General features: G+C 38.2%; 1 protein-coding gene across 2 annotated transcripts in view; it reads left to right on the forward strand.

The window, feature by feature from the left end:
• EFHC2 (EF-hand domain containing 2) overlaps positions 1-21,464 on the forward strand; it is a 66,633-nt gene that overhangs the window by 38,389 nt on the left and 6,780 nt on the right. For both annotated transcript variants that reach the window (XM_075773541.1, XM_075773548.1), the window contains exons 8-13: positions 776-941; positions 1,975-2,117; positions 7,147-7,343; positions 11,840-11,973; positions 17,093-17,290; positions 17,880-17,972. In XM_075773541.1, the coding sequence (XP_075629656.1) occupies positions 776-941; positions 1,975-2,117; positions 7,147-7,343; positions 11,840-11,973; positions 17,093-17,290; positions 17,880-17,972 (931 nt within the window). The remainder of the gene's footprint in view (positions 1-775; positions 942-1,974; positions 2,118-7,146; positions 7,344-11,839; positions 11,974-17,092; positions 17,291-17,879; positions 17,973-21,464) is intronic.

Below are 21,464 nucleotides of genomic sequence, written 5' to 3' on the forward strand. Positions count from 1 at the left end.
CAAAAGAGCAGGGCAGGAAAGCAACAAGGGGCCAAATGGTACAGCAAGATTTTCACCAAGAGAGGAGTAAGGAGGGACCACAGGGCAGCAGCCTTTGGGAGCAACCCCTATGGGATGTGAGCGCAGGTCCCTGACCAGACACGTCTCTGCTGAGTCAGGAGAGCTCCTGCTGTGTATCTGGGAGAGTCAGGACCATTGATCACTGCAACAAAAGACTTGAGACTGGGGAAGATGAGTAGAAACAAGCATCCAAAACTGTGCATAAAGTGAGATGTTGACTGAAGCTCTTGGCTTCAGTGTACCACATTCTTCTCATATATGTATGATTTAAATAATTAATAAAATTTAATTTATTTATGTATTTATTTTCTTCTGGCAAAAAGCAGAGGGCAGGAAACTCATAAGCCAAGTATTTACTTAATCATGTTGTCTCAAAGGATAAAACTGAAAAATTAATTTAGAAATGTTATTTTATTATTTTATCCCATTTTGAAACTGTATTTGTCTTTCCTTTTGCCTGTGTATCTTAATGATATTTGTCAAACATTTTACGATTATAGATGAAATCCTGAAACCCTTGAAGAAACAGTAATTTCATTGTTGGCTTCTATGGAGTCTTTTTCTACCCTGTAACAGTAGGAGGGATCCTGGTTTGACTTTGATCAGTGCTCTGTTACAGAAATAGGCTAATAAGTATTCATATTGGAAGTTTAAATCCTTAGTAGAATGGCTTCATCAGAACAGTAATAAGTAACTCTTGCTGTCTTTGTTGTAGAGGATTTCACCCCAGTTCCATATAAGGCTCCATCACCTCCAAAACCAGAAAAAACGTTTCCTCCTTATACTGGATTTGGTTCCGAAGAAGATTCTCTGTGCTCCTGTATGGGTCTGCTTCCCAAGCCTCCCCAGAAAGATTTCAAGAAATTCATGGAAAAAGACAGGTATTTCAGTGAAAAATAATTCCAACTTTTTAAATTATGTCTTTTTGTGAAGGAGAGAAATGTTAAGTAGGGATGTCATTTTTTTTCAGCAAAATATGCAGCTCATCAGACTTTTAAGGGACAGGTGCATGAGGACTGGTTTAATAACACGGTACTCCAATTTTCTCCAAACTCAGCAAAATTTCTCTTTTGAGAAGGGAAATATTCCGACCCTCCCGCCCCCTACCACCTTCCCTTCTGCTGTCTTCAGTGGAAGTTTGATGGAAGTCTTAGTCCAGGTATTAGTCAGGAATTCTGTATGCTTTAGCAGTCCAACACTGATTTGTTTTTCTGTTTGACTTTCTGGCATTTACTTTTTTTTTGTCTGCTGAATTTCATGCAGTTTACCATAGCAATATTAAAGCATAAACCCTTTACTTTCCATTATGAAATGGTTTGTCAGGCAGTGGTTGTCAAAGCCTAAGCAGAAAGCAAAGTCACATGCTAGAGATTCACCTGCAGAACCTCTGTAAGAGAAGAAAGCTAACAGAAAAAGTCTTGGGATTGTATTGATAATGCATATAGTTGTACTGTAAATCATTTAAAATACAATCACTTAACAAATAAATATCCAACTGGTAAGATCATCCGGTGGGCCTGATTTTGTGGAGATAATCCTAGTATGTATTGCTATTCAGAATTTGATTTGAAAATATACATATGTAAATGTGTTCTTCCTTTATAAATTTTCTGGAAAGAAACTTGGAGCTTGATTTGCAACTGAATTTGAATACAAATTCATTCCAGACCTGTGGCAGAGAAGTAATTTTCTCCTGAAAATTATTCCTTTCTATCTGGCTGACTCTAGCTGGTTCTGTTAATTTAAGCTGAAAATGGTTTTTGACAAAGTAGGGAATCTTATGCTATTTCCCTTCTTGGTCCAGGAATAACACAATTAATGCATGTTACAAAACTCAGGAGAATGCATCTTTTAGTGATGAAAACTTGTCTCATACTCTGTTTTTGATTTCTTACTTCTTCTTTTGCTTTTTAGAAGTGGCAAGGAAAGTAACATACTGCGCTTTCTTGCCAAACTTGTCACAGATAGTCCTATTGACAAGGATCGGAAATTCATTATTTCCTACTTCCTCAGTGATGACACCATTTCAGTTTTTGAACATATACAGCGAAACACAGGTAAGATGTAGCAATGTCTTGCAATCAGTCCCAGTTGCCCTGCTCATTTGATTAGAGTTCACAGTAAACATTTTGGCCAGACTCACCACTAGCAGAAGCAAGGATGTGGATTTTTAAATGCAATGGGAATTACATCAGCAGGTCTACTGCATTATCTTGCATAGTTGTATGTCATAGTAATTTATAATCTTCATCACTCAGAATAGCGCTGTTCATTGTATGACAGTACTTCACAATATCCTTTGGGAACTGGAAGTTGAATGCATTAGAACTTTTATTACATTTTAATTTGCAAATTAGGCCTTTAAACATTTGCTTTTGTTGTGGATAACATACACGAATTGTATTATAACTGATGATAAATAGGGACAGGAAATATAAGACGTCAAGAATGAAAGAGTAAATCCTTTGCTTTGCAAGATTGTGTTATGGTGTTATAATACGTATATAGCATCCATTGTATAGAAACAGCTCATGAAGCCAAAACTGCTGTCATTTTTTAGCATGCTTTATCATTAATCATGTAGTGTAGAGCATATAAAGAGTGAAGATTGCCCTGTGCTAGTGTCTGTGTGTGTGTGTAATACTGAACTGAATTTCAAGAGCCAGACTACCAGTATTTAAGTGATGAATGATTTGTACTTCTCAGTTGCTTGATCACATTTATCCTATTGCTGGAGTGTGGTCCCCCAATGTTGTGACCTTTTGACTACTGTTGTCTGTTGTAGGCTGCCTCCAACTGAGGATATGAGAAGTTTTGTGATTTTCAAGCATCTTTTTATTTCCTTGGAGTGTCTCACACATGGATGGAAGGGCACAGCACTGGGAAGAATGTCAGGAAGTAATTCTGTAACTCAGAGAGATAGGGAAGCCTTGACTAAGCATGACCCTGTTGGAGAAATTAGTGCATTTCTGTGAAGCCCACAGAACATCTGCAGCAACAGTTTCAGAGCAGTTAACATCCAGAAATGCTCTGGCAGCTCTCAATATGAGCAGTTGAAGGACTGACTCTTAAAAGGTGCTGTCAGCCTCTGATAAAACCATAGAGAGAAAAAAAATCAGGAAATCACATTCAAAGACAAGGGAAAAAGAGTAATAGAAGGTTTCCTTAGTTACCATTTTAGGCTCTTGTGGAACCTCATGACTAGCTCTTTTGATACTTCGTGAATTGCCCTGTATCAGCTTCTTGGCACAGAGCACCTCCATGTGGTATTTCAGGTACACCCTGCAATGGTGACGAGTAATAACACTCTGCTCAGTGCTAACCTTCCAGCTCACTCTCTAGAGCAAAGACTGTAATAGGGAGGACTGTTCACTCCCTTTTGCTTCAGGCTTACGACCCTACACTTAAGCCTTTACTGAAAATTATTTCTGATGTCAATCCTTTTCAGACCTGTGACGAACGTTGCATCCATAAAAAATGGAGGTGTGGTGAATACCTAGACCCTTCTGTATTCCTAGAGAACTCTTTCTGTGCCAGGGGTGCTACTAAGTCATTTTGAGTGCCCTGCACATAAGTAGGTTTTTAGGAAGGCCTGAGCCTTTTCAATACAAAGAACTTCTAATGGCTTCTCTGCTTGTATCCAACTATAGTATGAATGCGTAAATAGGGACCTCACCCCCAACTAAAATACAAGCAGTTCCCTGAGAAATGTTTTGAAAACGTGTAGAGTACTTGCCTATGCTTCAGTGAGCATTCCCTGTTAGCTCTGCCCCACTGCAATATCAAGATTTAGCACTGCTTATAGCAGCAGTGCCCTGTCATCATTATTTTACTAGTTTCCTGCCATCCAGTGGCCTGTAATTTGTGCAACTTCTTTTATCACAGCTAAAGATAAATACATTTATGTATGTATGTATTATGTAATGCTGCTGTGAGGCTCAAGAGGCTCAGTTCTCCACTAGTGAATGACATGTTTGATTGGCATTCTTTATGTCTGGAGACATAAAGGATGCTAAGGGTACAGCTGCACTGTTAAAGAAGTCCAGGGAGCAATTTGAATCTTGGACCCCAAACATACATATTGACTGCTCGGTCATTCCTGGTTCTCCTTTGCACCATTCCAACTAGACATGGCCCCAGAAAGCCTGGGGCCCCTCCTGGAGGGTGCTTAACTCCAGAAAAGTCTCCTGCAAAGCAGTAAGGACAAGGCTGCACCAGGTTTGGCTTGCTCCACCCTTATCAGTCATCTAGCACTATCCCAGGAGGTTTTGTACACTCAAAAATTCAGGTCCTTCTGTCACACCCAGGGGCTGCAATACATACCCTCGGTTATATGCTGTAAAACACCACTCTTGGACTGCAGCACAGCCCTCACATACCTTCAAACAGTTTGAACACACAAAAATAATAGCTATGTCTTAAGACCCCAGATATATCACACATCACCCAGAGCAGAGCCAGAGCCACACACTGTGCAGTGCAGATGTGGTCAGTTGGTCAGGCTCTCAACAGCGTGGGTGCCAGGCCAGAGATTGCTCCCTGGCTTCCTTTTGTTTTGGAATGAGAATATATGCTGGGATTGCAGCCTGGAGCCCATTGAACATTGCTAGTCAAACAAAATGTGAAACAATAAATGTGCAAGTTTGCAAACCAGCAATAACAAACGCTTTAAGATGCGTATGAAAGGCAGGTATCTGTAAATGGGTTTTTAACTTTCCTGGGATGTTAAAGTGTATGGAGTAGCTGACTTCCAGAGGTGGTAGAAAGGTGAAATGGAAGGATGTGGCTAAGAACTGGCCAGTGGAGAGTTCAGTCAGAACAGCCATGAAGAGGCAGGATAAATAGGGATGGTGGAGGGGGGGAGGTAGAGCAGCAGTTGGAAAGAGGCCTGGGACTGCAGAAGTTTCTTTGTTCCTACCTTCTTTCTTTTCTTTCTTCTCCCTTTCTCTTCTCTCTCTCTATCCCTCCCTCATTTTGGTCATGTCTGAAGGAAAAGTGAATGTGTTTCTTTGAAGTTAAGAATGAGAAGGCTTTGCAGAGGTCAGACAAGAGCAGCTAGAAAAAAGGAGTAAGGCATGCAAATGGCAGCGAGAAGGACATCCGTGTGTGAGAAGGAAAAGTGTTGAAGTGGATGGGGTGGGAAAAGGGTAAGGTTGAGCACGTCTTAGAGAGGTGATGAGTTAAACCAGTAAATGGCTCCCAAAATAACAACTTGACCATCCCTTTTGTGCACAGGTTCAAAGGGCTATTTTTGCCTTTTTTATTTTTATGAATTGATACAAATTGGCAAGTAAAAATGTTCCAAATCTCAGTCCTGAGATGGAAGCAATAAAGTTGCTCTTACTTTTCTCAGTCCAGCAACCTGAAGGTTGCAGAGAAGTACTTCACACTATTCGTAACACTGTGAAACTGTATTTGAAATGCACCGGGCTGGACATCTTGAAGCACTTGTTCACATGGGGGTCAAAGCATGAGCACTTTGGCTCCCCATGTAGAAGATCACAACTCCTTTTTTACTCAGTGTAAGACCAAGCCAACAGCTGTACAAACACCTGCAAAGTCTGATCTGGTCTTAATGGAAGAGAGTCTTTGGTTGTGGTGTTTATTTTGTGCTTTGAGCCTGGCTCTTGTAGATTTCCATCAAAATTTCTCATCAAGTTTCAGTGTAAAATCTCTAACCTAATGAGATATTTTTGGTTGTTTTTCTTTATACCACATGAAATGTACTAACTTGTAACATTTGAAAAACAATTATGGGACAGAGGTATTAAGGTAAGTTTCCAATCTAAGTGCACAATTGCGGGGAAATACAGACACAAGAGTGAAATTCCAATCTTATAGAGACCAGTTCTGTTTAAATGGTACAAACAGTTGCCAGGATTATATAACCTAAAAATTCGTATTTGTTTTAATAGCTACGTGAAAAGGAATGTGTTAAGATTAGAGTTACATTAGTGATTTGAATCGTTTTTTATTCAAGCTAGACCTGACCATTACCATAGTGTATTTTTTGTCTTTTGCTTTTATGGTGCTAATAAAGCAATTAAGATAGACATCTGATCCAAACTCTGGTTTGATAAGTAGTTTGGGTTTCACATTCATTTATAATTTTGACTACAAATGGCATTTTATTACACTGTTCATCAGCTTTTTATTGGACTTGCATCACTACCTAGTATGTAAGACATCATTATGTTACTAAAGTATGCTTTTTGGCTTTTGGCTTGGAAGCTCAAATACAAACAGGAAACGAACCCCAGGCACTCAGGAGTTGTTGTAGGGCACATATCCTGATGAAACTAAACATGTGACAGACTGTTTTCTGGAAAGCTTAGTACATGCAATGCAATCTTGTGGTGCACCAGAAGATATTACTGGAAAGTGAGATGTTCCTTTTAGTATCTTACATACCCTTGAGCACCGCATGCAGTTTCCAGTGGCACGAATAAAATCATTATAATGTGAAAAGAAATAATGTGACATACTCAACTCACAAAGGAAATAACAGATTGCAATTAAATTGCATTGGCAGAACTGTATGTGGAAGATAGTGTCATGTCACTCCTAATTTTTTTTTTTTACATTCAAAAGCCCTTAAAAACAAGTTAGAATTACAGTGCACCAGAATTCATGATCTTCATAGGACTGTGCTATCCTAAGTTGTGGGGTTTTTTTTCTTTTTTCTTTTCTGCTTTAACAGTTCAAGGATAATTGCCTGCATCTTACATTTTGCATCTTACATTTCTCAAGGGTCAGGCCAAAGACTGGCGACAGGGTTATGGGAACGATTTGAAGAGGCACATTCTGTCCCATTTTAAAGAAAAGGGAAAAAAGGGAAGGTGTTTGGCAGGCATTCAAATGAGACATGTCACAGAATATGCACAATGTAACTGTTGCTGTGGACACTGGCAGAGACAGTTCTTTTAGCAAGGGGGGGTGGGAAGAGTATATTATGAGACAAGAAACTCAAGGATGAAAACTGATATTTAAATACAAACCAGCTGTTTTGGGGTGTCTTTGGGGTTTTCTTTTGTGGTTCCCCCCCAGTAAAGGCACAATTAATTTTTTACAATTCTGTTCCCATAGGGATACTTGGTGGGAAGTTCTTGGAAAGAGGTCGCATTAAGAAGCCTGGGCAGGAGCTCTTTAAGAGTAAGCCATCTGAATACTTCAAGGCTCAGGATCTGTTTGTTGGAGCCAGAGTTTGTTTCCATGGTCACAACTTTCTTGTGGTGGATGCTGATGAGTACACATTCAACTACATGGAGAAGCATGCAAATGAGGTGAAGCAGGCTCATGTTATTTTCTATTATCTTTAAGGACTGTATCTTATCTTTATATTTTTCAGAATTATATATACTTAGTTTCTTCACTCAAACTTCTCAGCCCAGTGCGGTCTCTCTAAGCAATGGATTGAGGAGGTGCTAGCTAGGGAGTGCATGCAAGCCTGGTCACTCTGTATTGTCCATTCTCCTTCTATTTTCTTGGCATCCACTCTTATCGTGTTGTTCATTCTTGAGACTGTTTATGGACCTCTTGTCCCTGAATTGATCCAACCCTTGTTGAACCTACAGATACTGTCTGCTTCCACAGCTTTATGTGCCAGCAAGTTGAAAAGTTCACTGGCTGCTATGTAAAAAAGTATATGATAAAAGAAGTAAGTATCTTTTATCTGTTTTAAACCAACTTCTCACTAGTTTCAATGCCACTTCTAGTGTTCTGGGGCTTGGTGAAAATCCCCATTCACTTTATGCACCACCTTAATCATTTTGTAAATCTCACACATTCTTCCCCCTCAGTCTAATCCTATCCCTATAAGAGTCTCACCCTTTTTACTCTGTCCTTGAAGGCAATCGTGAGATGTGGAGACTGGAACAGTGCACAGTACTCAAGATGTAGGCACATCCAATTTAGAGTCTTACTGATGAGGCTATTTCATCCCCTGATTTGATTTTTTCGGTTCGTACATATTTATCTGCCAAAACGTTTCCCTTGTAATATTAGAAATCATATCACAGTCAGTAATTCAAGCTTACAGTTTGTACTGAGTTTCACTGTCTTTTGGTGTTGCCTTCAGAGGGGAGAGCAACAATAAATAGAGAACTGGGGTGCCTCTGCTGTTGTATACTGTGTCCTACCAGTCATTACACAAATGGCTGGTAAAGAAGTCCTCATTCACCAAAGCCAGAAGCATATCCAATAAGATGAAATTGATTGTCCTATAGCAGTTGTCACAGAGGTCAAAAAAGAAAGGATACAGGGATGGAGAACCACAGAAGAATCACAGAGCATTTTGTGGGATTTTATGTTGGTTTGTTAAGAAATGCAGAGTACTGTTTTGGGGGGTTTTTTTACGATGAAGTTTGTGCTGCAATATTTGAATAAATGTACTCTGGTATACTTTGAAATTCCTGTTATGTGCAGCTCTGACTCAGTCACTCTGAGACGCATCTTAAGAATGCATTGGCTCAGGATCCAAAGCATTTCTGCATCCCAGTCCCTCTTCTGGATTGTTGCTTTGTCACAGTGTCGTCTTGAACATCAGCCTTTGGACTAGACTGTGCTGTGAGGACTTTGGGATAGCGCGTATGCTTCATAGCTCATGGTGGGGTGGCAGCATGAATCGTGCCTTCGGGAGTCCTTCCGCAGAGCTACCCTTTTGCGTAGGCTTGTTGAGAGTACTCTACAGAAAATATCCAGAAGGGTTTATCAAGCTACAGGATACTGTCCTCTGCCCTTTTGTCCAGATCTGTTGTGGGTGGAGAAGGGAGAAGGTTCTTAGTGCAGGTTTTAATTGTTCCCTGTCTGCTGGCTCACCAAAGTGAGCAAACCTCCCAAGACACCAGCAGGCCTAGCGCAGTCTTGGGGACTGCAGGTCTTGATGCTGCTGAGGCAGAGGCAGATGCAACCTGACCCTGTGCTGCCTTTGGGCCACATGCGCTGTTCTCATTCAAATGAAAATAGCAGAACAGCGTGATTTCTTTGTAAATTAACGTGGAGTTAGCACCACCTGCCTTCCCTGGAATAATGAGGAAGGTCTGCAAAATGCTTGTTGACGTAAAATGCTATGACTGCTAAATGCTTTAAGCAGTAAAATACAAAACTATATACATTATGTTTTCTTACTTCTGGACTGTTTCTCCTCCTAGTAGAATAAAACCCAAAGCTATTCTCCAAAATGCAGAGCACATCATTAGATTGTAACTGTTCTTTGGAATTGCTGTTTGCATTGATTATCTTGGATCAAACAGATGAGTTCTTAGTTTTCCAGACTGAATGACTGTATATTATCAAAATAAAATCTGCAAAATGGGAAGAAGCAACACTAAAAATACTTCTTTAAAATGAATTTTGAAATGTTCTTTGTGGAGTTAAGATTTCAAAACAGCTGGTAGGAAAAAAAGGTTTATTCTCCCAACGATGGATGCTTTATTCACATCCTTTGAATAGAGCTCCAGAAGTAAGGACACCTCTCATTTGCCTCAGTTCATCAGGGAATTGCATACTCAAATCGCAAGAACTTTAGCAATTATTAGAGAAGAGCAGAGCTGGAAGATGGTTTGAAGAATGGAAAATAATTTTAAGATGACTATTTGTCAGTTATTTCTAAAATTAGAACATAAATAATTTTCCTTCTGAATAGACAGAAGTTTCCTTTCAGCAGAACACATCAGTACATTTTCTGACAATTGATGAAAGAAATCCAAATGGAATTTTTCTTTTCTGGAAAATGCCATTTTGACCACATTTCTATAGGCATATGTTGATTTAGATGAAATTTTGATTGGGTAATCGCAGTGCAGATCAGAATTGATTTTGCTGTCATTGAAACATTTGTTTGACACCATGTGATATATTTGGAAAGTTTTAATTTTCTGTTTCAAAATTGTGTTTATTATATTGTTTTTAAGTTACGGGGAGAGAAAAATCATTGAATCTTGTCATTTTGATTGCCACCTGTACTGAAAGTAACTTTAAAGATCTAATTCTCAAAACTTTTCAACACTTTCAGCTGCTTTTACAATTTGAGGAAAAAAGATGTATTTAGGAAGAGTAAATTTGCTTGCAAAGCAGCACATGTGTGTTTTGCACAGTCCTACTGCAATTATCCAGGTTTGAGGAGGACTCTTTCAAACAAGACGTCACTGTGCCTCCTTGGAAATGAATTTGTCATCTCTGAAATAGTCTCAATTGTTCAAACTTTGTAGTCTTCTGCAGCACAAACATGGAGGTTGATTTTATTTCCATTGAATACAACATCATAACCTCTGACTTAAGCAAGACAATCAAACAAAACTAGATTGTGGCTACAGCATGTCAGCAATTACGTGAGAAGAGGGGAAAGCGGTTAAAGAGTTATTGCCATGCTGCTCAGATACTTGATGTCTGTGTAGGTGTTTGGAATATGTAGTTTAGGAAAAAGATGTAAAAATAACTGCTTTGACAACGTAGAGAAGGCAGGTTTTAAATAGACAGAACACTTTGTCCATCTTTAAATACTCTGCTGATTGATTCCTTCTGCCTGGTCTTTTCTCAATCTCTGTTCCTTGCTTTTTCAAAAAAGCTGTGTGCTTATGGCCCAAACAATAATAGCTTGGGGAGGGGATTGAAAAAGTTGCTGTCTCTAAAACTTTTTGATTGCTGGTCCAGCTGCTCCACACCACTGCCTTGCATAGCATTGCATGCCAGGGTTATACCTGGAACAGTTTTGGCACATGCAGCAACTGTTTTCTCTAAATCTGAGCATGCTACCTGCAACCACTGATGTATTTATTAAACTTGGGTCACTTTATACTGTTCTGGCAGTGTCACAGGAACTTTGAATACCCTTTTCTAGATCCCTTTGAACTGATACAATGCTCTAGACAAACTTCAGCAGAATTGAGAGTGAGGCCCAATCTCTGTTGTTATTAGGTCCTTAATACCAGTCATACCAAATTCCAAATAATTGTTAGCTAAACCAGCATTGCTTACTGGAAGAAATGGGAGAAAGCTATTTTCAGATAGTTCATTGTGCTTTTGTAAGTTAGGTAGAGCACAACAGATGTAAGGGCATATCAGATACTCAACCACTATTTAATGACTAAATACATAGATGTTTTATGTTAAAAATGAGTATAGCAAATAAATCTTCGGTAGAGCTCTAACACAACAATCTGAATGTAGGGTGGAAGCTTAAGTGCTCCAGTTCTGTTTATCTAAATTTAATTTTATTTTAGTAGCCTATATTTAGAAGAAATAAACATTCTTCTGACATGACAGGAAAAATTGGTTCCTAACGAATTTCCAATCTGCTAATTCTGAGTATGTAAAACAGCATACTCAGTCTAATATGAATGAGAATATCTGTTCAACAGTTCATCGGAGCCAACGGTGAAAAGATTAGTTTTAACATGGTGAATTTTATTAGTTGAGAATTAAGTGAGATGCACTAACATAAAATTGGGACCAAGTTATTAGAACTGTATTTCAAATGTCTCTGCTTCTGCTTTAACAATTCAATGTTTGAAGCGAAAGTGGATGTCCTTTTATGTCATTGGAATAAGCTTTCTGACAGTGCATGATCTGATGGTTTTTGTTTAATTTTTTATATTCTCAGTAGGAAGCAATTTTTTCAGTAGCAAACTTCCCTCCAAACTTAACACAGTGCTGATTTATGTATTTGAAATGAAACAATGAAGAAACTAATAATACTTTGAAGTTCAGCATTGCCCTGCATCTTGACAGTGCATGCATAGTGCCTTTCTCTCTAATCTGTTCCTTGCCTTCCTTTGTTAAGTTCTCCGTGGCTGATATTGGTGTCATCCTCACAAAACTGAAAGACATAGCCGAACCTCGTTCCCGAGAAATCAGACAGGTGTTTGCTGCCACTGACCCTGAGTATACGAAGGTGATTGAGTATGACCCTTTCAGGTAAGACAGTGGATTTTGTTTTTTAATATTTAATGAAGGTGCATTCTCCAAAAATGTATAGAGCATGACTGTTTCTTGATGCTTTCTGCATGTGTTAGCTGACAAATGGCGTGTATTTGTTTTGCATTTACTTGGAGACTGTGTGTGAAAAAGAAAGCGAACCCATGCCCCAGAAAAAAAGAGAAATGTAATAATTTCAAGTAAGCTGAAAAGCACAACTGAAATCTGTCTGCTTTTCATGGAGCTGGCACAGGGTGTTGTCAAGAAGAGCAAGTCAGCAGTAATATATACACTGAAAGATAAAGAAAAGTCCATCCTGAGCGCCAAACAAACAAATTAATTAGTAGACTTGAAATTCAAGAAGAAATGTTTGAGTTGCCGCCTGAAAATGGTGTTATTTGAGGTTTGAATCACTAATAGAGAAGAGTGTCTTCACGGAACCAAGATGTATTGAAATTATAGGATGCAGTAGTATGCATCTTTAAAAAAGACTATAAAGCAGTAGTGAGAGCAATAATTCATTCATGCTTGGATAGTAATTTCAGCATAGATAGGGGGAGCAGAAATCTGGCTTCTGGCAATGCTTCAGGTATGGCAACGGGCAAACATATAGACAGTAGAAAGAGGAAGTCATGCTCAAATGCTGACTGATTTCAGTTTATCCCACAGCCAAAATACTTGAGCATATGAACGGTGTTGCGTACTAGTAGAGTTAATGATGTGGAACAGAGGAAGAAATTTTACCTAGAAGCATTTGGTTTTCTCACTGGTAATCCACTATGTATTTAGGAACTGTCATAATAACTAAAGTATATAAGTAGATGTATATTGTGTGGAATGTCATCCCTATAGGCATGTTAACCAAGGCAGAAATTGCTTCTGAAATATCTCAGAAGAGATATAGGTCAGCAGAAGGTTCTTCCAGCAATGCAAAGTGAAAGTAGTGAGAGATGAAAACAAGGTGTTATTCAGAAATGAAAAATAAGTGAGTAAAAGGTAGGATTTAAACTAAGAGAGGCCACAGTTTTTGGCAGCTTTTGGTCAAAATATTTCTAGACTCAGACATTTTACTCAAAAGAAGCAAGATTTTGAATTGTTAATTGCATGAAGAGGGAAAAAGTTATTACTAGAGCAAGAAGGGGAGTGAAAATGAAAAGTTAATGTATGTCGGGAGAAACTTTATAGCACTTGGAAAAGGGTTTTAATTTATATGCATAATAACTTTAAAATCAAATAATTATTATTTTAATTCAAATTATGAAATAATAATCTGCAAAACTTCATCTTCTTACATGCACTAAGAGCAGGTCAAAGTTTCGGAGCATTTGCATGATGAAATTGGTGGAGCACACTTTTAGAAGGGATGATTGTGCTTTCCAGAAGCAAGGAAAGATTTTTATTTTGTCAAAGAGAGGCTCAGCTGAGTGTAAATTTAATCACAATTGTATTCTGTGCAGCTGTGAACAGCCCAGCTGTTTAATTTAGGGTAGCGCTGTTGTGTGGCATGGAGTAAGATATGTCTAGCTCAATGTTACTGAGGCACTTGGTTTCAGCAACAAAAATGCTGTAGCCCTCTCCATGAGTGAGAGAGAAAGTAGGGGAACCCAGGTGATAAATTTTTTCTTGGTCTCAGTGCCCACATGAGCCAGTCTGAGCATCTACTGATGGTCTACAACCCTCCTGCAGTGGGACCATAGCGGGGCTAACAGGAAACTTTCACACTGCCAGAGGAAGAATTTGCCTTTCAGGAACATTTAACTTCTGTGCTTTATAGTGATAGTAGTTTTTGTTTCTGTTCATTCGTGTTATAGCCAGTAATCTAAAGGCTCTCTTCTTTTTATTATCTGTGCATCTTATTTTAGAATGAAAGAAACATTCTTAATGACAAAGATGAAAGCACTTCTTTGCATCTCTAAAAGTCAAAGATATTTTTCTGTGAATAGAATATGTATTTTTCTTTCAGTTTTGTATTTTCTTGTGTATATCACTGTTAATTTTTAATCTGTCATGGCATTTCATGACTATAACTAACTACAAATGATTATTTTTAGTACAGGCAATTATCTGTGTGACAACTTCAACCAGCACGATAATCCTCTTATCTTATATAGAGCTAAAGCTTTACTGTGCTCTGAATTTGGCTGTTCAGATTTCTTCCTTTCTACCTATGTAATTTTATATGAACTGTATTTAAAATATGTATTTAAAAATACACCTGTAAGTATGATGTAGTGAAGCAGAATTGTAATTATACAATTTACTTTAACTACTTGCAGAACCGAAATATTCAGCACGTCATCCAGGAAATAAATACACGGTGTACACTGAAGTTATCCCCTAAGCTATCGTTAAAGCTATTGAAAGCTTTGTTAAAAAAAGAGAAGGAAAAAGACTCCTAAAACTTAGATGCCTGTGCATCACATGGTCCTATCCAAACTGCTTTTTCTCATAAGCTACTGGCAAGACAGTTCGCTGTTATAGACAAAGAACCACGTGGGTTTAACAAAGATGCCTATCTTCAATTCTGCTTGAGAAACAGCTCTCTTAAGCTGTTAATTATTATTTCTTCTTTCTCTACCAATTTCAGATTGCAATCTGTCTTATTCCTCTAGAACAAAAAAAAGTAAACCAAAAGATAACTAAGCTGTGGGAACAATTCTTGCACCCCATTTCTTTTTCTCAGGAAGAGTTTAGATGTAATTCTGTTGAATCTTAGGTCTCACTCATTAGTCTCTAGCAATCACTAGAATATTCCTTAATTCCCAAATGAGACAATAATTTTATCTGGGGGTTTTGGTGACATCATTGTCACTGACTGGCTTGAGAAAATAAAAGACCTTTAAACTCCTGACACTGGAAAAACCTGTGCCATGTGTGGAAATCCAGTCTGTGGAAATTCAGATGGGTGATGTTATCTACATGCTTTCAGCTTTGCCAGCCCAAGCATTTAGAGTGTCAGGCTTATCAGGCAGTATTGTCCTCTTTGTGTGTGCAGTAGTATTACTGCAGGCTCCAGGAAAGAGGCTCCAGTTTTGACTGGATCTCTGAATGCTGCTACAATATAAATAATAATATTCAGTAAGTTGAATAATAATGCTGACAAGATAATGATAATATTAATAGATGGACCAAGTTTTGGTCGTTGTTTGCATAATCTCAAAGAAGGTTCGCTATTGTCAACAACTTGTCTTCTTATATTTATCTCCTGCTACTGCAAATAAAGGATCTTGCTGATTTATTTAATATGAAAAATGCAGCAGTTGAATCAAAGCAGACACTATGCAGTGTTTAGCATTCTTTTTTGAATAGCTGTGTAAGTGCAATTATATTCTATGAAGAGATATCTTCATTTGAACAGGACGATACAAGCCTTTGAGAAGAAGCAAGTGAAAAATTACGTTTGTTGATAAAACTTTGCAGTTTGGAAGGGTACTAAGTTTCTGTGCTTTGACTTCACATGTGGACGTTAAGACACCCATTATCAGATGCATTCAGGAATGTAACTATTCTCAAGCCAGCAGTTTGAGTCTTGCATCAGAACTTTGTGCATTGCTAATAATTTATTCCATTTGTTTTCAAAGATCAGTATATAATCACAGTGAAGCAGTACCTTCGAGGGTACCACAAGGTACAGCTCTAATTGCATCAGCAGTTATGGTGAAGTTTATTCTTAGTGCAGTTTATCCAGACGTATTATATATAATTAACCTAATTTTGATTGAAGCACATGGGGCTATGTTGATGTTTACTGGTAAAAATATCCTGTTGAACGTGAGTTCACCAGAGGGAGACGTTTGGGTTCATAACACCAACATATAGTTACACGAAGCCAGGTTTGACAAGAGCCCTTGTAACAGCTGAGGTAACCTACAGTTCAGGTGCATTTTTTTCCAGGAGAGCAGGAAGCCTCCTAGGTTTCCTTGCATACCTCACTACTGGTGTTTTTTTTCCCTTATGTTGTGTCAACATCCAGGACATACGAAGAACTCTGTAATCACTGAAGGCAACAAAACTCCTACTACAAAGGCAACACAGTCTTTAAAATTAGTCCTTCTCCTCCCCTCCACCAACAATATAAAGCAGAGGGAGATTGTTCTGAACTGTAATTACTGGTCCTGGTTCTTAAGCTGCAAAGGGTGTGTCCATTTGCCGATATGCTACAAGTGCCTCCAGGAGCTTACGCAGAAATCACTCCAGCTCTATTACCAGCAACAAATTCTTGACATTAACAGGAATGAGTAGTCATTCAGTGCCAGCACTGGCCCATCAGATGGATCTCAGGAACATTTCTCCTTCCTCAGATTGGGCTGATTCATCTGAGCACCACAAGCAATCTTTGGGAGGGCACATCTCAGGCTCTTTCCTGCATAGGATCTGACTCTCCACTGACAGTGTCCGAGCATAAACTGGTCTCGCTACTGCCTCCTGTCTTCCATTCTTGCCAGGAGGGCTTGTGATTACAAGTTGGGTGTAATTTTCTGCCCTCTCTCTGTGACCAATTTCTGTTTCCCTTCCCCCAGCTTTCCCCTGAAAGCTACCCAGCAAGGCCAGCTTTCACAATGCTTTGTGAAGTACGGCTTGACACTTGATTAATACTCTTTTCTCTGTTGGGATCTTCTGCCCCACTTCTCCTCTGTCATTGTTAATTCTCGCTCTCTATTTTCTGCAACTGCTGTGCATGCTTTTTTGTTTACAGATAATTAATCATGTGCTGCAGAATGCAAAATATAATTAGGAACAAACCAAAGTAATACCTTGTTAATTCACTATCTTGTTGGACAAATGCAATGACAAAATTAATCTCTACTAATATTCCATGCCAGTATGGCATCGCCGGTAAAAGGCTTCAGTCATGATTATTATGTATTTTTGTATGTATAGCCAACCACTGAGGAAATGTGGACATCCGGCAAAAGTTTAAGAGTTCAGGTAATTTCCATTATACTTCCTTGAACAGATCTGTATTTCAATTTTAAGTGGATACATTCTTTAAAGATCTAAATACAGCATTTTATAATGAGTGCACTATGATCTTCTTTCCCCCTTGAAATTTAGTGACTATTAACAGTTTTTAACTCCTTTACTTAAAACTAATGTAGACTGTTGGTTTTGTGAACAGAAATTTGATAGTCAGTATCACTGATGGAGCATTTTCAGAACATGAAATTCTGACTGTCGGGCGCTACTACGGTGTCAGAGATGAATATAAAATGGACCTCCACTTCCTCCTTGCAGTGGCTCATGAACAACTAAAGAAAAATAGCTTTGAGAATTTTGAACAACTGTCTGCGGTCCTTATGTACAACGACCGTGAAAAGTAAGTTTCCTCTATTTATCCTAAGCTGTTATTTGGGAAGCTCTGCTTGTAAACCTACCTACTTTTTGTTTGTTGCTGAACAAATGATACGTTGCGGCCAAAGAATTATTATTGGTAAAGTTAACCCTCTTCCAGCACTTTGACAGCAGACAAGAAAAGAATAGGCTTTTTGTCTCTTTTTCATTTTGTTTGTGGAGTTTTTATTATAGCTGCTGTACTGAACATTCTGTGACATAGTCAGATGCCTGTTCACAGGCAAAACACAGTATTTTAAATCAAAGAGGAAAACAGTGATTTAAGGGGAAAAAAGGAAGGATTTCTAGCTGATTCTTTATATGACTCATTTGCCCTTTTTGTTCTCTGATGTCACAGATAAAGAATCACTAAGGACCTCAGTGTGGGGGAGGAAGGCCACTATGTGCACTTCAAGTTTCTTGGCTTTGTAATAGCAAAATTTCATAAAACCTTGTTTTCTTTACCTCTACCCCAATATTCCTCACATGTTTTCCTATTCACACCAACATTCACTTGAGGTAAATCTGGAAAATACCTAATGTACACTGCTCTCCCTCTCTTTCTGTTTGTGTAGATGTGGAGTGCTGCCCCGTGACATGTGCAGGACTATTTGCAAGTCCTTTAAGTTGCCACTGGCTGATGATGATCTGCAAGCTTTACTGACCATGTAAGTTAAGGACAGATAGTATGACCTGCATGCATGGATGCAAATCAACGCTAAATATCTACTGCAGACACAGTTCCTAAGAATTTGTCATTTATATAATATTAATAATTTCATGATGCTGACGTTGTCTCAATATACATGTGGACTTCCCTATTTATAGAATATTTATAATCAACTGAGGTGCATCCATCTTAGAAACTTTTTTTCATTTTGTCTGGCATGGTAGATCACCTGGGTTTTGCCAGAATTCTATGGAATTCGTCTTTTAAGAAACAGTTACTAATACTTACCATTATCAATGATATTCACTTTTTTTTGCATTAGTTGTTCTTGTGTATATGTAAGGTAAAAACAATAATCTTATGAAAGCACATTGTGTGAGTTTTACAAAACATACCAAGATGAATACAATGAAATGTCCTTGAATCAAGTGAACAGTATCGGTAGTAAATAAAAGTGGTTTGCTATTCCTATTAATCTCAGCTGAAACATACTTTATTGTAGTTCTTGAAAAGGAAAAGGAATGTTGGCATGGTTTTGGTATTTTTCCATAGCACGTTTAATTGTTTCAAGACAAATTGCTTGGCTAGCTGTATTAATGGGAATAGAAGTGAAAAGAACTAGTATTCAGTGCACTTGTATTAAAGGCTAGAGTTCAGAGTAACCTGTGGTGTTTCGAACACTCATGTCATGTTGAGTTTGGTTTTCATGGCTGGATTTTCTGGTAATAGGTTTAAACGCATGCTCATTGGTCTCTTCTTTCCCTTGTGGGAAATCCTTTAATGTTTTGTCTGTGCCTTCATTCTATGTAAAAAGCAGGAGCAGATCTTGTCTTCTGTCATGTTTAGATGCTTTCAGATAGATATGCTTCTTGATTTCAGGAGGAATTGCAAACTAGGCATCTGGATTTATCAAATAATGAAAAGACTCTTGTCAGGCAGAAATGTGGAATCCATTTTAATGAAGCATCTTCGTACTGCCAGGAAAACTTCCTACTAAAATCAGTATCAACAAGACTGCTTTAGGAAGCCTAAGGGGCTATTTTTCACAAAGTCCCTGTTTCCAGACCAAAGACTTTCAGAATGGTTCCCTGCAGTGGCCAAACAGACAACTTTGGCAATTTGTTTGCTGTTCATCACTTCTGACAGTTAGGTTACAAGCATTAGTCATCAGAAGCATGTCTGAATTTTAGCGTTAATCTAAAACTCATTTTTAAGAACTCCCACTAAGCCACCCAACACAAAAAGTGTTGGACGACAATTGACATCCTGTACTAGACAAGGGTTTCTCATAGTTTCTCCTTCATAAAGGCTGAAATTGAGTAGATGCACAGACAAGAGACTGGAAGTTTTCCGTTATGTACTAACTCAATGATGATGAAAAACAGATAAGCCTGACACATCATAGGCTCCAGAGATGTGTTTATTGAGAAAGCTTTTGTGAGATGAACCTCTTCTGTCCTGAAGAGTCTCGGTGTAGGCAGTTAAAACCAAAAAGCCCAGTACACTGTAATAAAAAATAGAGATAAGCTTAGAAGACAAGGAGGAGACTAAGAACTGGATTTTGTTCAGCTTTAGGCAGGTACCCATGACAGCTGAACTAGGATTCAGCCACTGCAGGTGGCTTGCTTTCTTTCTGTAGGTGATAGAGAAGGAGAGAGTTATCTCCTCAGCTTGTATAAGAGCTGGATTTCTAAATTACCATCCATTTTCCTTTGTTTCTAAAGGGCATGTGGCCAGCCTATATTGCAGATTTCTGTATGAGAAAGGTAAATGGTGTGAAGCTGGGCATCAGAAATCAGTGTGAGAAGTACTTCATATGATAGAGTGCTATGTGTAATGCCAGTTCTAAGTTACAATGTCAGCTGCTTCGAAAGATGACAGTTTACATGGTGAGTCACTCCAGTGCAGATAAGAAGGAAGATTGTCACTTAATAATGTGTGCAGTTGGCACTGCCTGGTAATTTTATTGTTTCATAAGAATGCAGAGTCAGGGAAAGATTTTTTTGAAGTCTGTTTAATAGGAGTTAATTCCAGTAATGTGGAAATCAAAGAGTAGAGTTGGCTGTATGAGAGTTAGACTTTTCCTTTCCTCCTGCTTTCTGTAGTTTTCTTTGAGACTGAAGAATCATGAAACAGGCAGGTTTATTGTTAATGAAAAACAATCTCACTCGTGGGAATTATGCAATTCAGTGTGGGCAAAGTTTGTCAACAATATTATTTCCCTGGGTGGTTGTTGTTGTTGTTGTTTTATGAGGAAGCATGTAATTTTGTGTCCATTGATGTTTCTGAAGCAAGTGGTGGTGGCATTCCTACTGTGTGTATCTTTCTTTATGAAGAAAGAAAGTGGTACAATAAAAGTTGTTGGATTGATTCCCACAAAATCAGTATATAAGGCTAATGCACTAGCTGGACCTTATTCAGCTATAAAATGATGCTAGACAATGTGATCAGATAATAGTTGAAGACTGAAGCTATGTGTTTATTCAGCTTTGCTATCTGAGATTAGGTGGCAGAGACTTTCTGTAGGACTTAATGGTTCTATGCTTCCATTTTGAAAGGTAATATTCTTAAAGTATTTGTTATTTACATTTGTAAATTATACTGCAATGATCTGTCATTTTTTAAAAGCATGGGATGGGACTAGAAGTTACTGTCTAATTTTGTGATCACCTCCAGATGACCCAAGACATTGTTTACTCTACCCAAAGACCATTCAGTTTCCACAGAATGCAGGGAGAATTAGCATAAATACTGTGAGGTTTCATAAAAACCTTTCAAATTGTCTGTCTAGAGTAAATTTATATATTTAATTGTGGGATGGTGGAATAGTAGGAGTTAGATACCCAACAGTGTGTCCATTTTTCCATTTTACCTGAGCTGGCTTATTAAAAAGTATTTCCTTTCTCCATCAGCATGTTCTCACTTAGTTTTTTAATCATAGTGCAATACAGACTTTTAATCACAATGTATTAAGCAATGCAGATGGTAAACAATTGTTTCTGCCAGAAAACCACAGTAGTCATTATAAGCATTTCTTTAAATTTATGCAGGCATAATGAACAATTACAGTTTGTTTAATAAATAAATGTTGCTAAAGTGCTTAAGTAATGAATTTAGGGTTTGTTCTGTTATTTTTATTTACTGCAATGCTAAATGTATGCTAACAAGGACTTGAAAAGACGCAGTCCTTCCCCTGAGGGTATATAAACAGCTGGCAGATAAGGAAAGAAAAAATGGAGGGAAGAAAAAACAGATGACAAGTTTACAAGTATTACATGTTGATTATTGCACATTAGTTTAGTTGTTAAGTGTATGCTCCTATTTTTTAAAATGTCTTTTAATTTCTGTAAAAAGTGTCTGTGTAGTTCACCTCTCCACAGTACCAGTCTCTTGGACTCTGGAGGGAGTCTTGTGGTTTTGAAAAAGTTAATCCCTAGTGTCTCAGGTAGCAGTGCCTGATGGCGGTGGGCCTCCTACGTGGTCATCCCAG

Source organism: Balearica regulorum, chromosome 1, assembly GCF_011004875.1.
Source record: "Balearica regulorum gibbericeps isolate bBalReg1 chromosome 1, bBalReg1.pri, whole genome shotgun sequence".
Lineage (NCBI taxonomy): Eukaryota > Metazoa > Chordata > Aves > Gruiformes > Gruidae > Balearica > Balearica regulorum.